This window comes from Hippopotamus amphibius, chromosome 3 (genome assembly GCF_030028045.1).
Source record: "Hippopotamus amphibius kiboko isolate mHipAmp2 chromosome 3, mHipAmp2.hap2, whole genome shotgun sequence".
NCBI classification, from domain to species: Eukaryota; Metazoa; Chordata; class Mammalia; order Artiodactyla; family Hippopotamidae; genus Hippopotamus; species Hippopotamus amphibius.
In genome coordinates, this window is record NC_080188.1 from 130510603 (window position 1) to 130526398 (window position 15796).

Consider the following 15796-nt stretch of genomic DNA (forward strand, 5'->3'; position numbering starts at 1 on the left):
TGACAAAATGTTAACCGCGGTCAATTCTGCATAATAAACAACAAAAACTAGTATGATATTATTCTTTGTATTTTTCTATATTTTTAATTTTCTCTAAGTTAAAAAAAAACACATCCATCTGGAACCTAAGCTGTTCCTCAGCCTCTTGGGGGCTTCCCATCCTGAGAAATGGCAAAGACGCAGGCAACACGTTGTAAAACGTGTTGATACAAGTCACCTTTAAGGACCCTTTGCCCAGCCAGAGCACACTCGCCTGCGAGAGCCACATCTGCTCTGATGACCTCGACTTTGTCACCAGGAATCTGTCCCCATCTCCACCTTCTCCCACCACCCCTGGTTCCAGCCTCCATCAACACCCCCCAACCCCGGATTCCTACAGGATCCTCCTACTTCCTCTGCTTCCTTCCCTCCTCCCCTCGAGAGAAGCCAAGGTCCCCTTTCAAATATAAACGAGGTCACAAGCTCTGCACCAAACCTTTCCAGAGCTCCTGCTGTTCTTCAGGGGAAATCACATCCCATCGCCTCAGCCCCTACACACCGCCCTCCACCCTGTGCGCCCGCCTAGCCGGTGGCCTTGGCCTTCTCTGCTGCTCTGAAACGCCAACCAAGTTCATTCCCATCTCAGATGTGCCACTCCTGTGTTCCTCTGCCCGGAAGGTTCTGGGCAAAGATCTTCATGAGTCCACCTCTCATTACCTGGGGCTCAACTCAGATGTCACCCCTCACCCAGCACAGGCAAGGGCTGAATTGAATGCGTAAGACGTCTTGTAGACACGAAGACGGAGGATCTGCTCGGGGAGGGAATGGGATGCTTTGTGCATCTGATTTTTTGTTTTTAATTAACTTTTATTGGTGTATAGTTGATTTATGATGTTGTGTTAGTTTCTGCTGTACAGCAAAGTGAATCAGTTATACATATATTGGGTTGGCCAAAAAGTTCGTTTGGTTTTTTCCATAGATGTAATGGAAAAACCCAGACGAGCTTTTTGGCCAACCCAGTACACATATCCACTCTTTTTACTCTTTTCCCATATAGGCCTTTACAGAGTATTGAGTAGAGTTCCCTGCGCTACACAGTAGGTCCTTGTTGATTATTTTATATACAGTAGTGTGTATATGTCAATCCCAATCTCCCAATTTATCCCCACCCCTTTGGTATCCATAAGTTTGTTTTCTACATCTGTGACTCTATTTCTGTTTTGTAAATTAATTTCTTCATTTGATCTTATCCTAAGAACAGTAAGATTCTTGACGCGGGGGGAGGGAAGGGGTCGACAACAAAGTGGCAACCAGGTTTGAGCTAAAAACAATCACCTCCGGCACTATGTGGAAAACCTCTGAGAGGAAAGAGGGGTCTGCAGCTCCCCTGGTCCAGGAGGAAGATGGCAGAGACAGGGCTGAGGTGGGGAGATAGTGACACAGGTGCAAAGGGTTGCAGAAGATTGCCTCGCGAGTGGATTGGTTGAGAGGCTATGGGATGCCTGGGATAACGCCTGGGTTCTGGCCCAGACAACGGAATCAGAGAAGGTTCACAGCCCAAAGTGGGAACAACGGAAGTGGCCATCAATCAGGGTGGACATGGCGGGGGGGTCCCAGGGGTCCCAGCCCCACAACGGGCTACTATCTGGCGATGAAAAAGAAAGAAGCACAGGGCTTTCCTGGTGGCGCAGTGGTTAAGAATCCGCCTGCCAATGCAGGGGACGCAGGTTCGATCCCTGGTCCAGGAAGATCCCACATGCCGCAGAGCAACTAAGCCCGTGCACCACAACTACTGAAGCCCGCGCCTAGAGCCTGTGCTCCGCAACAAGAGAAGCCACCACAATGAGAAGCCCGCACACTGCAATGAAGAGTAGCCCCTGCTCACTGCAACTAGAGAAAGCCCGTGTGCAGCAACAAAGACCCAACGCAGCCAATCAATCAATCAATCAATAAAATAAAATTTAAAAAAAGAACAGAAAGAAGCACAGACAGATGCCACGATGTGGATGAATCTTGCGACCATGATGCAGGGTGAAAGGAGCCAGACACGAAAGGCCACACACCATATGTCTTGTTCATATGGGTCCTCCAGAAGAGGGGACTCCGTGGAGACAGAACACGGTTAGTGGTTGTCAGGGCTGGAAGTGGGGGCAAGGATGAACTGCAAAGAGGCACAAGGCAGTGATGGGAGAGCCCAGACCCAGGTGGTGGTTGGGCAGCTCAGCAGACTTACTGAAAACCGTTGGACGGTGCTCTTAAAATGAGTGAACTTTATGGCTGTAAATAACACCACAATAAAGCTGTTTTTTTTTAAGGTAACCCCTGGCCGAGAGAGGGAAACCAAAGGGGCCAGATTTGGAGGGTCAGAGGGAAGAAGGACAGGGTCATGGCATCTGTTCTGGACCATGTGAGTTGAGGGGCCTCTGAGCTTTCAACCAAGAAGGTGTCAAGGGAGAAATGAGGTCTGGACCCTGGAAGGGAGGTCCAGCTGGAGCCATGACCGTGGTAGGGACAGCATTGGACAGACGTGGAAACAGGGTCTCCTGCAAGCCGGGGGATCAGGGAGGCCTCACCAAGCTTGGTTGCTGTGAGACAAGACTAGAGGTGGAAGGATCAGGGAGGGAAGGGTGGGGGTTCCCAGGAAAAGGAATCCTGTCTGAATGTGAGACAAGCCCGGGCAGGAGGGAGCCTGGGAGGGCTGGGCTGCAGGGGCAAGCCTCGGCCAACCTGCACTTCCTCGTCCCGAGCCTCCTGCTCTCTGTTCACCCAGTGCCTCAACGTCCAGAGAACGTGGCAGAAGGCCCACCCGGCCCACCAGGTGCCCTCTGGAAAGACATGTCCTAGGGAATCAATGACAAACCTTATGGGAGTGGCATTTGGAGGCTGTAATTAACTCTGGAAGGACTCTCGCCTCCTGAGGGGCCCAGAGTGACAAACTGGCCACTGCCCAGCCATGTGCTCCGATGAAGCTTCTCAAGGTGACAAGCCACTCCTGCACAGGCCTTCCAGAACCTTCTCTCAGGATGCATGCCCACCTCCTGGTCTTTGCAGAATGAGAGGCCAGCCATCAGGGGAGACGGGCTCAAAAACTGCCAGGACAGACAAAGTCCTCCTCATATTCAAAAACCAGGGAAGCCTCACAGGTATAAAAAGCAAATATGATGGTTGTCTGTGACAACAGGATAAAAGAGGATTTAAAAACCTGAAGGAGGAAGAAGTGACCCCTGTGTGCTCTTGGAGTTCTGTTTTGATCCTCAGTGATGAGCAGGAGGGCCAAGGTCACTTGGATTGAGCAGATCTGACAGCCCGATTGGAGGCAAGTGATGGGTCAGGGGGCGTATCGGTTAGCTGATGTAGCGAGTGGGGCGGAGGAGGTGGGGCATGGCGGGGATGCTGCGGGGATGAGGGATGCTGCAGGGATGAGGGATGCTGTAGGGATGGGGGATGCTGCAGGGATGGGGGATGCTGCAAGGATGGGGGATGCTTCAGAGATGGCAGGGATGCTGCAGGGATGAAGGATGCAGTGGGGATGAGGGATGCTGTGGGGATGAAGGATGCTGTGGGGATTAAAGATGCTGCAGGGATGGGGGATGCAGTGGGGATGAGGGATGCTGCAGGGATGGGGGATGCTGCAGGCATGGCAGGGATGCTGCAGGAATGAAGGATGCAGTGGGGATGAGGGATGCTGTGGGGATGAGGGATGCTACAGGTGCTGCTGTGGGGGAGAAATTCTAGTGAGAGAGGAATGGGTGAGCAGAAATAAATTGTGGCTGTGGGGTCAGGAGAGCAGCTGAGCTGCTTTTTCCTAAATGAAATGAACTCAAAGACACAGTTATCTAATAAATGGAAGCATTGATTAAAGCAAAAAGGCATTTCCAGAAGCCTCTGCCAGGTGGGCCAGGCCCATGCACCTCCGTTAACGCGCTCAAATGGGTCGTGGGGAAGGGCACGTGGGCTGACAGCTTCCCCGCAGCTACTCGGTGCCAAACCTGGGTGAAGGTGGGCGCGGGGATGGATACTGCACCCACCCAGGTGGACCCTGAAAGCTCGTCACCATCCCCTCCTGTTTTCTTCTGTGCTGTCCTTGTGATGTGACATTCAGGGAGGGTTGGAGAGGGCACTGTGAAGGCCCTGGTGCCAGCTCTGTCCCCATTTCCCCATTTGCTGTGCCCCAAATGGAACAAACATAAGAACTACAGTTTCTATTGATTTTGGCACATGCCTCTTGCTTAAAAGGCCACGTTCACAGATGGGTGCCAGAGCTCAACCCCACAGTAAGCTCCTTGTGCATCTGCACAAGTGAGCAGAGGCTGTGCCTGCCTGCCCGCCACACCCAGAGCCCACCCCACCTGCCACCCCTGCGTGGCCCACCCACCTGGGACTCTGCTTATCAGAGCATGCGGTGGCCCCGGGGGGAGCTTTCCTGGAGGGATACTCAGCCCTGCAAGAGGCTCTCCACCCAAGGTTCAACACTCAGAAGATGCAGTCACTCAGAAGGAGATGCAGTCACTGAGATGCAGTCACTCAGAAGGAGAAGCAGGTCCAGACCCCACCTGGGGAGGTGAAATGGAGCAGGATCCTGCCTTCCTCCCCACCCTGTCACCTCCCCCCACCCCCGCCCATGTCCTCTGCCTGCCTTTCGCCTGTGAAAAACATTAGCCAAACAGTAAGTTTAATCAGAGAAGTGAGAAAATGCAGAAACAAAGGAAAACAGTCAAACAAGACCACAAAGTAACAGTTTAGTCAGTAAGCAAAGTCAAGGACCTTTAGTTCCTCCTCCAGGACTGTGGATAATATCCTGAGCTATGTCCCGTGAGCTGTTTTGCTGAAACCCCCACCAGGGGGAAGAAGTTAAGTACACAAGACCAGACTGCAGCCATGACCTAAGTCGCCACAATTCCAAGAATTGGCCTCAAGGAAATGGGAACAAACCAGCCATGGACCTGAAGATTAACTGTACCTAAAACAATCAAGGTGACGGTGGTCAGGCCACTGATGATCAATTTCAAGATGACCGTCGGAGCTGACTGTGCTGTTTCTTCCTCCGTTTTTTTTTTTTTTTTGTAGTTTCATCACAACAGATTTATTTTTATTTTTTTTTATTTTTTTTTTATTTTTTATTATTATTTTATTTTATTTTTTGGGGGGGTCTTCCTCCGTTTATAAAAGCTCTCACCCCGGTTGTCAGTGAGGGGAGTCGGCCTTTGGACAGGAATCCGCCCTCCCCCACCCAGGGTGCCAACCTCCAAAATAAAGCAAACTTTCCACCTGGCCTCTTTATTGGCTTTAGAGTGGCGAGCAGCTGGACTCCACTTTCGGTTATAGAGGGACCCCATCTCGGGCAGAGCGGGACCGCCACGTGAGCCTCTGGAGAAGCTGTGAGCGGGCACTGGGCTGATGAACCTGCCTGGCAGCTCTGTGAATCCTCCGGGCAGGATTCCAGGCCTGTCTCGCACCCCCGCCTCTGGGACTCCCCCTGGCAAGGGCATCCACGTGGGAACAAGGGCCACTCTGTCCTGAGCGCTCACACCTGTGGGCTTGCTCGTCTCAGGCTCCGGGGCCTTTGTCTGTCTTGGACAAAGTGAGGAGAAGTAGTCTTCAGAAGGTTCTGGAAACAATTGTGCTCCTGGAGTAGAGACCAAACCCCTGGGGGGATCTTCCTTTCAGGGAGAATCTTGGTAACTCTGGGCCTGTGGAGAAGGTGTGTCTCCATCGATAATGCCTGACAGGTCCTCAAAGCCTGTGGCCTGAGGACAGAGCTCCTTCCGGGCCGCCCACCATCGGTCGGCCTGTGACAACCTTCCCTGACGTCCCATGCCCTGGCCTGGCCGCCTTCTGAGTCTCCCAGCAGCCAGGCTGGCAGACGGCCTCTCTCTCAATATGATGATAAATGCCCCCCGAAGTGGACTGTCCAGGCATACGGGCTTTGACTGGGACGGCCATCAAGGTCACAGACATTTAGGAGCCCAGACTGTGAGTCTCACTTTACACCTGCAGGGTGGCCTGGGACTCGGAGACCTTCTGTACTGGCCCCGGGACACAGGGGCAGCCCACCTGGGGAGATGGTGGGGGGGCGGGGCGCACATGTGCGCCATCCACGGAGGCTCAATCCTCCCTCTTTCCTCCGCCTTCCCACTCGGCTCTTGGTTCTGGAGTCTGAAATCCAAGCGGAGTGCTTCTCCAGTCCTCGAACCCTCCAGCATCGACGAACAGTAACAGAATTCAGGGGTGCAAAGGGTTAAACCCTGCAGGATGAAGACCAATTCACACTGGGGTGGCGGGGGTCACCCAGGTCCCCACCAGGGAGGGTCTTTGGATGAGCAGTGCGGCACCCAGGGGTCAAGCAGGGGTGAAGCCAGGTCAGACCCAGTGACCCCAAATAATGAAAGCCACCCCCAAAAGGACCCAAAGGGGAAAACAGGCACAATTAAGGCCAGAAATGTCCATCTCTGATGCCCCAGAGAAACTGAATCCTCCAGGGGAAGACTCCCAAACTTCATTCCCGGAAGTGGTACTGGCGGGGACAAAAATCCAGACATTTTGCATCAGTATACTCAAATCTGGACAGATGTGAATGTGGGTCCTTCTCTCTTCCCTCCTCTGACTGGACAGGGGTTGGGGAGACAAAAGAAGACCCCCAGGGCTGACTGTCCAGAAGGGACCACCTCCCGCAGGGCTGCTCGCTAACTGGGGGTGTTCCGAGGGCTGGGGCGTCCCTCTGCAAGAATGGGACAGCTCTCTGCACCAGAAAACCTCAGAAAAGAGAGCCTGGATCTTCTAAAAAGACTTGACACTCCCCAACCCTGCGCCTTTGTGTCTAAAAGGGCCAACAGACAGACCCCCAAGTCTGACTTAGTCTCATGACCAGGTCGCTGACAAACCACGGGAACGGGTCAGGAGACACAGCACAGAAATAAGGGAGACATTACAGGGAGAGAAGTGGAGGAACGGAAGAGGACAGCACACAAAAATTGGACACCTGGTTCATCTGCTCTGGATGAAAATACATCCCGATTAGAAGAAGAAAGATCTCAGTACTTCATGGTAGGGAGGAAAATAATAAGCTGTAAAACCCACACTAGGAACAAATAACAACTCAAAAGAGTAATATTCAAAACCAGCAAGCACAGGGTTGTGAAAACAAACTGAAAGGCAAAACAACACGACGGTGATAAATCAGAAGGCACAGGACAGAAAGGATGCACCTGAAATTACCGTAAAGAAAGAGCAAACAGGGAAAACGCCAGGTGATTAAAACAATTAGAGAAAAGATGACAGAACCAGAGGAGGAAAAGCCAACATAAGAGCACTTGTGTTCCCACTACAGAGAACAGTATGGAGGCTCCCCAAAAAACTAAAAATAGAGCTACCATATGATCCAGCCATCCCACTCCTGGGCGTATACCCACAGAAAACTATAATTCAAAAAGATACATGCACCTCAATGTTCATTGCAGAGCTATTTACAATAGCCAGGACATGGAAGCAACCTAAGTGTCCAGTGACAGATGAATGGATGAAGAAGGTTTTATATGTATATATATATATATATATATATATATACACACACACATATACGCATACAATGGAATACCACTCAGCTCTAAAAAATAACAAAATAATGCCATTTGCAGCAACATGGACGCATCTAGAGATTCTCATAGTAAGTGAAGTAAGTCAGACAGAGAAAGATACATACCACATGATATCACTGATATGTGGAATCAAAAAAAAAAGATACAAATGAACTTACATACAAAACAGAAATGGACCCACAGACGTAGAAAACAAACTTATGGTTACCCAAGGGGAAAGACGGGGAGGGATAAATTAGGAGTTTGGAATTAACAGATACAAATCACTGTATATAAAATAAACAACAAGGACCTACTGTGTAGCACAGGGAACTATATTCAATATTTTGTAATAAACCATAATGGAAAAGAATCTGAAAAAGAATAGATATATACGTATATGTATAACTGAAACACTTTGCTGTACACGTGACACTAACACAGCATTGTAAATCCACTATACTTCAATTTCAAAACCAGAGCAATGTGTCCCTGAAACAGAGAACGCTTCCCCGAGAGAGGAAGAGAAAAAAGGAAAAAAATCTGTGAAACGAGGACAAGCAGCATTTGCAGATCAGAAGCTTTTCCAGGAGAAACAGAGTGGCCAACACCAAACACTTCCTGGTCTAGTAACTGAAGCCAATTCTTTAGGAATCCAGCAAAAAAGAAATCAAGTCCCTGACAAGATGTGTCCAAAGCACGTTCAGGGCAAGCGGACCATTGAACCACATCCCCGCAGATCTGGGGCGACGTGCGGGCAGGAACTGACTCAAAGATCACACAGGAAAACCACACACAAGTCGACATCTTCAAGGACACGGTTGATTCTTGTTATTTGCGGATTCCATATCTGGGAATCTGCCTACGCGCTGAAATTTATCGGTAACCCCAAATCAGTACTAGTGGGCCCTCTGTGACCACTTACAGGCACTGTGCAGACATGCCGGTTCCCAGCTGAGTCTGAATAGAGGCCCCGCTGCCTTCTGTGTCAGCTGTGCTCTTGTAAACAAGTGTCTTTATCCTGGTCTATTCAATACCCCGTTTTTGCATTTCTGTGCTTTCTGTTGTTGATTTTGCTGTTTAAAATGGCCCCCAGGCACAATGCTGAAGTGGGGTCTGGTGTCCACGGAGGGACGAGGAGGCTGTGATGTGCCTTGGGGAGAAATCACGCATCAGCTGAGCTGCATCCCGGTGTGAGTTACAGGCTGCTAGTCGTGAGCTCGGTGTTAAAAATGTCAACTCTGTGTATTAAATAACATTCTTTACACAGAGACGCATGTACAACAAGGTTGTGTACTGATCCGCAGATGAAGATGCGACCAGAGGCTCATAGAAGCCTCACCCCGTGCGTCCCCTGCGGGCGACAGCCCAGGACTCCCTGGGGTTGAGGTGACGTCAAAGAGCATCACGACCCCCTGTGATGAGACCAGCGGGCCGTTCACTGAGGAAGCACCGCCCCCAGGACCTCTTCCTGAGAAAACCCTGGACAATCAACTCCATCCACTTAAGAGGTGGAACAAAATAAGGAGCTGTGATGAGAGAAGGCCATTGTCCACCCGGCAAGGAGTGGGGTGTGGCCCGGGAAGAGGGACTGAGAGACGCCAGGGCTCTGAGGGCTGCAGCAGGATGGGCGTTATGTGGGGTGGACAGTGACCACGTGCAGAGAGCTCTGCACCAGCAAGAATCGGGGGATGGGGAGGAGAGGCTGTGGGTGTACACGTGTGCGTGCATGTGTGTGTACACGTGCGTCCATGTGTGTACATGTGCAAACAGCTGCTTGTTCTCCACACACTGTGACCTTTTCCTTCCCAGGCTCAGAGCTAAACTACATTCCTCAGCCTCCTCTGTGGTCCTGTGCGTGCGGTCAGGAGCACGGCGTCAGGTGCACGGGGTGAGGAGCACGGGGTCAGGTTCATGGGGTCAGGAGCAGCCTCCGGAGGACGTGAGGGAAGGTAGGAGGAGAGATGTGGTCCATGAGTTCTCTCTCTTCGCTCCCTCATCCTCTAAGCAGACACAGGAGACCCAGAGGAGGACTCCAGGGTCCCAGGCACATCCCCACCACCAACGGGAGAAGCCTGAGTCCCTGAATGGCTACGTGGATCACAACTGCCACCTCTTCATTCCTACCGACCCCCAGTGGACCGAGAAATAAAGCCTCTGTGCGTCAAGTGCCTGAGGTGTGGAGGTCTGTTTATTACAGCAATCAGCTTAATCCACCCCAAACAATACAGGGAGAGAACACTGAGTTTCTTACAGCAATAAAAAAGGAGGAAAAAAGCTGTAATCAAAAATGAAAACAAAGCTTTCAGCCTTCCAGTGTTTTGTAATTATTCCTTTTAACTTTAGAGATTCATTTGGAAACAGTCTCTCTTGTGGCAAAAAAAAAAAAAAAAAAAAAAAAAGACTAAAGTTCAGCATTTCCTTCACTGACTTTTTCTCCTTTTATATTCAAATAAAATCATCTTGATGTTGATTTATTAACAGCGTGTGTGCTTTGAGCCTATGCTACCCACGTATTTCTATCCATACAGGCCCACCCATTACCTGTAACCCTTTGGAGACACACATCTGAAATGTTCATTAAACATTAGGGACAACCGCTTCTGGGGCTGGCACCTGAGCTTTTCCATGTGACGAAGTTTTTACAATAATCTTGTAACTTTTATAAGAGGTGTCAAATGACATGGAAGAAAGAAGAGCTGGTGGTCCAGTGATGGGGACTTCGCCTTCCAATGCAGGGGGTGCAGGTTCCATCCCTGGTCGGGGAACTAAGATTCCACATGCCTCAGAGCCAAAAGACCAAAACACAGGACAGAGCAATATTGTAACAAATTCAATAAAGACTTTTAAAAAAAATGGACCATACCAAAAAAACAATGTTACAAAATAAGAAGAGCTGACGCCACGCCTGCCACATTGTCGGATTCCTTCTGGGGCTCAGGTGGTCCTGGGCTCTCCCTAGAAGGTGGGGCCGTCCGACCTCGCTCTTAGATGACGGGTGTCTGCAGCACAGCACCCTCCCCCTGGGTAGGGCCCCTCCCCAGAGAGCAGGGCCCCAGCAGGCCATGAGCAGGGGTTTCCTGGGAGAGCAGAGACACAGCCGCCTGGGCACCACACCTACTCATTAGACCCCCAGGCATCAGAAGTCATGGTCCTGGGTCAGAGACCAAGTGATGCACCTGTGCCAAATGGCCAGGAGGTGGCGTAGCCAGCCCCCCAGTCCCTCTGGTCCAGAGGGCTGCCCCTCCTCCATCAGGGCCTGCAAGTATAAAGGCTGGATGCAGCGCACCCGGTACTCCATCTAGGGCCTCCCAGAGCCCGTCTGCACCCATCCCAGCCCTGTCACGAACCCAGCTCCGCCTCTCCCACCCCCTTTCACCTGACTCTAAAATGAGGGGTCCTCCCGGGCACACCAAGCCTGACACAGACCTAAGAAGCAGAGACAGCTAGAAAGACAGGAGACGCCCCTGAGTTCTGCCCCAGAGGGGAGCCCACCCTACGTGGACTGCTGTTCCCTGAGACCCAAGGTCACCTGATCCCCAGAGACAAGAATCCTCAGCTGGAGCCACTCACGCAGCCTGACTGTGGGTCTGCAACTGGCCGGCCTTCAGAATGCCCTCCTGGGGCCCCCGACCCATCCCAGCCTCCCTGAGGGTCCAGGCGCCGCATCTACTAGCCACACCCTGGACAGTGACCCCACAGGGGGCTCAGGTCCAGCCCACCCAGGCTTCAGCATGCAACCCTGTCCCCTGCCATGCCTACCCCAAAGGGAAACCCTCCTCCATCCGCCAAGGCCCCACTGAAATGGATGCACAGCCAGGAAGACCCCTGTCCTGCACCCCTGGTTACCTCACGTGCGTTCACCCCAGAACAACCGTCTTCCCCGAGCGCAATGCAACAAATAGCAGGGGGCCCGGGCCTCGAGGGACACCCAGGAGGCGGCCAGTGGGCAGTGCGGGGAGGGCTTGCACATCCCAGGAAGCAGAGACCCAGAGTGGCAGGGGAAGAGGCAGGGCCCGGCTCAGGGAGGGCAGCCCACTTGCCAAGGCACCCACTGTGCATGTTGCCTCTGCAAGGCTGGTCTCTTGTGTCCCCGAGGCCTGGCCTCCATCCCTGCCCATAGCAGGTGCCGCTGGAGGCTGCGGGCAGGGAGAAGGGAGGGGGAGGTCGGGACCAGCAGGAGAGGGCGGGCGGGAAGCTCGGTGGGGAGGGGGCAGGACCACGATGCGCGGACCACCGGACCAGCGGGGCAGAGGGGACCAGCGGCGCCTGGAGCTCAGGTCACGCCTGCTGCTGCGGGCGCGGGCTCACCGTCTGCTGCAGGTCCTCGATGACGATGCGTAGCACCAGCGTGTTCCCCTGGCCCTCCTCCGTTCTGGTGCCGCCCGGCTTCTCCGCAGTGGCCCGGATGGTGTCGTAGATGGTCTCTTCCTTGGAGCTGTCCGAGTCCGATTCCTCCGAGGAGTCGGAGAAGCTCTGGGCCATCTCTTCCTCACTGGACATCGGGCTGCGGGGCATGGCTGCCTATATGGAGGGGGCGAAGGAAGACAAGCATTGGGGGAAATGGAAGGAAGAGCCCGGGGGCGTGGTGCACACAGGCATCTGAGTGAGTGGGCGTGAACACAGGCAGAGTGACCTGTGTGTGTAACGCACACACCTCGACGCACCCCCCCCCCACCTCCTCCCCATCTAGAGGCCCCAGCCGGGCAGCCGCCAGGACCCGGTGGGGACCCTGCGAGCTCTGCCCTGGTGCTTGGAAACCCAGCATTTAAAAGGATCCCTAACTTGCTGTGGCCGTGACCACAGCTTACACGGATTATCCAAAGGGGCAGTGAGGCAGTTTGAAACATTCCAAGGTAAGAGAAAAGGCTCCCTTTGTTTTTCCCGGAGGACAGAGCAGCAGGAGAGAGAGAGGTGCAGGCTTCAGGTCAGAAAGGTACTGAGCTCCTGCTATAATAACCCCCTCTGCTTCAAACACAGCAATGATAGGTATCATGTAAAAATAGACCAGGCTCAGAAATGAGATAATCTCCAGGCCCAGGAGTGCAGCAGAAGCCAAAGCTGTGGGCAGGCTGCCGGGGGAGGCTCGGGGGTCCCAAAGAGCCCATGGAGGCTGGGAGGGCAGCTTCCTCACCATCAAGTGCAATGAAAATTCAAAGGTCCCCATCAAGGACCCAGGTCAGGAAGCCAACTGCCACCTCTGACCACGGCTGTTAGCAGGACAGAACTGGGGAGCAGTCTGTCCACTGGGAAACCTCAGCTCTGCCCCTTTCTGGGCAGGGGTCCAGAGAGGTCAGGATAAAAGCCCGTGTGACCTGGCGGTGCAGGTGGGGGACGTGCCAAACCAGCAATTGCACTTCTGCGTGAACTCTGTAAAGGAGGTCAAAAGTCAAGGTCACGTGCACAGGAAAGATGTCCAAGACTCCTCCTTGCAAAATGGGCTGTCCTGGGCAACCCGGCTCACAGGCCACCCTAATTGTTTGGGGCCTGCCTGACCAAGGTGTGGCCTCTTCTTCCCATGGACTGCACAGCTGTGAGCAGGCATGAACCCCAGCTGGACACGCAGGACCCCAAACATAACCCTGAGAAAGGAAGGTGGTCTGCAGGACGATTCAGACACGGTGTCCTTGTTCACAATGGTTGGAAAGATGCAGACACGTCTACTGACTGTGGGCGTGATGTGAGCGGCGGGCAGAGGCACCAATTGGAAACGCAAACGCTAAAGCTGGGACGGGCAGACGGCGGTTCACAGGGCCTGTTGGTTTCAGCCGACAGGACAGAACGGCAAACCTCGACGAACCCAGGGACACAGATGTTTGCTACATTAGTCTCTGTGATTTTCTTTCACGGTGTTGGAAATATTTCCCAGTAGAAGGAAGGGTCGGGGAGGGAGGAAGATGGTCACCTGCCCGTCTACCCCAAGTGCTGGGGTGCGTGGCCCCTGCTCTGTTTCATTTTGGGGGGAGCCTCAGAAGAGCCCCAGGTAGGACACAACTCGGCCAGTGCCAATTCAGTGTCCAGTTTGGGAAGGCAGAGCCCACCATTTATTTCCAGAGTTCATTTAAGGACAGCGAACACCCCTAAAAGTGTTTCTCTGCTTGGCCACCAGGTCCCTGGCCATTCACAGAAACTGACCAGACACACAAAGCCCAGCAAAGCTCAGGAGCCACTCTGGAAATGCTCGCCCGCCAAGGGAAAGGCAAGACCATGACTGGGTCTGGGGCACCCGTACCACCAAGGGGAAATGGCCTGTCCTCGGGCAAGGGGCCAGGGTCGTGCAAGCCAAGGATGCTGTTCTGTTTGGCCTGCAGAGGGTTTTGAATGTGTCGTAACCTGGGAGTTTCACATGGAAACCCAGACTTCTGGCTCATGAGAATCTGGCATTGCTGGGGGCGTCACACAGCACTCGGGGTGGGAGCAAGCTGTGGAGACCTCCCTGGCCAGCCTGCCCTCCTCCCCAGGTCCTCCCAGAACCAAGAGACTCCATACTGTCAGATCTCCCACCCGCCCAGCTCTCTCCCTGGCCGTGAGTCTGAGCACCTGTAGAGGGACCCACCCAATCCGCCAGGCTGGCCTCTTCCTGTGTCTTCCGCCTTCAGACCACCCGGGAGGGGTCCCCAGCTAAACATCTCAAACAGCAGGTCATCCAAATCACCCAGGAAGATTTGACTTCTTAAATTAAATTTCCAAAATTCACGCCAGTGTCATTCTGTGTTAACATCTTCACCGCCAAATGCCTCTGTCATTTCAGCCTAATGTTTTCCCAACCATACAAGTGCAACATCTGGTGAGGGTGGAGAGGGCTGTGGCCCGGGGCAGGGTCTGGATACAATTCCTGGTTCTACCTTAGGAAGGTCCCAGCCAGCCTGGCTGCAACTTCTACCAACACTCTCATTCCTGCGTTCGCTCAGTCACCATTTATACAGGAAAAAAATAAGTGCCTGGCATAATTATATGCTACGTGTATACTATACAGTCTATCACACAGTTACAATTACAATTGTAACATAAAAATAATTGTATATTATTATAATACATTACATATAATTATATATACACAGTTATCATAATATAGCATAATATAAATATAATTATATTTAAATATTGTATATTATATAGGTGCATATGCACAATTATTTCCAACTAGGTTTCCAGGTTTCCATGAAGCGTATCCTCTAGAACAGGGGTTCTTCATCCTGGCTGCACAGGGAAGTCACCTGGGAGCTTAAAAACAAACCAAAACCAAAACCAGTGGTGCCAGAAGGTCTGATTCAGTTGGTCTGGGCGAGGCCCCAATATCGACATTCTATTTATTTATCTATTTCTAAATCGTCATTGGAGTGCGGCTGCTTTACAGTGCTGTGTGAGCCCCCACTGTACAGCGAAATGAAGGCGCCACACACAGACAGATACCCCTCCCTTTGGATGTCCCTCCCATTGAGGTCACCGCCGCGCATCAGGTAGAGTTTCCTGTGCTACACGGTATGTTCCCATCAGCTGCCTTTTTTACGCATAGTATCAACAGTGTATATGTGTCCATCCCAGTCTCCCAATATCGACATCATCTTTAGACGCCCCCCCAGGTGACGGTCCTGAGTCAGAGCTCCGGGTCCCCTGAAGGACGTGGCAACAGCACAGAGAGACGCAGAGGGATGAGCCTTGTCCTCTCCTGGGGGGTGAGGGGCCGTGTCAGTGGTCAGGATGGGCACGGGTGTCAGGTCTGGTCACTCCGGGGTTCGGTGGCTTCTTTCTGTCCTGATGGGTGGAAGTTAGAGCAGTGTAGCTTCTGCTCCGGTAAGAACTGCTTCTTCCCCTCCTGACCCGTGCCTGTGCTGCCTCTGAACCCAGCAGGGACCAGGAGAAAACAGCCAGAGAGACAGTGGGACAAGACATCATGTCATAGGCGGGGATCGGTGTCAAGCGAGGAGGAACCACAGTCGGGTTCGTGGGACGCCAAGCACAGGCAGGGGCATCTGCTGGTGGGGTTGGGGTTAGGGCCGGGGTTGGGGTTAGGGTTAGGTTAGGTTAGGTTAGGGTTGGGGTTGGGGTTGTGGATAGGGTTCCAGTTAGGGTTAAGGTTAGGATTGGGGTTAAGGTTAGGGTTAGGGTTGGGGTGAGGGTGAGGTCCCTCAGTCAGCATTCCCGCACAACTAAGCCGGGAACCCAGAAAGCTCTTGAGTTTCAGGCACCTTGGGCCTCAGTGGTGGCATCTGAGAAATGGGTGCGTGGAGAGCTTGGCTCAG

The 15796-nt window shown here is 52.7% G+C and overlaps 1 protein-coding gene across 1 annotated transcript in view; it reads right to left on the reverse strand.

Annotated features, from left to right (window-relative positions):
* The window catches only part of SHANK2 (SH3 and multiple ankyrin repeat domains 2), a 470853-nt gene extending 458782 nt beyond the window's left edge, over positions 1–12071 (reverse strand). The window contains exon 1 of the mRNA XM_057729608.1: positions 11865–12071. Coding sequence (XP_057585591.1) covers positions 11865–12071 — 207 coding nt within the window. The remainder of the gene's footprint in view (positions 1–11864) is intronic.
* Positions 12072–15796: the final 3725 nt, after the last annotated feature.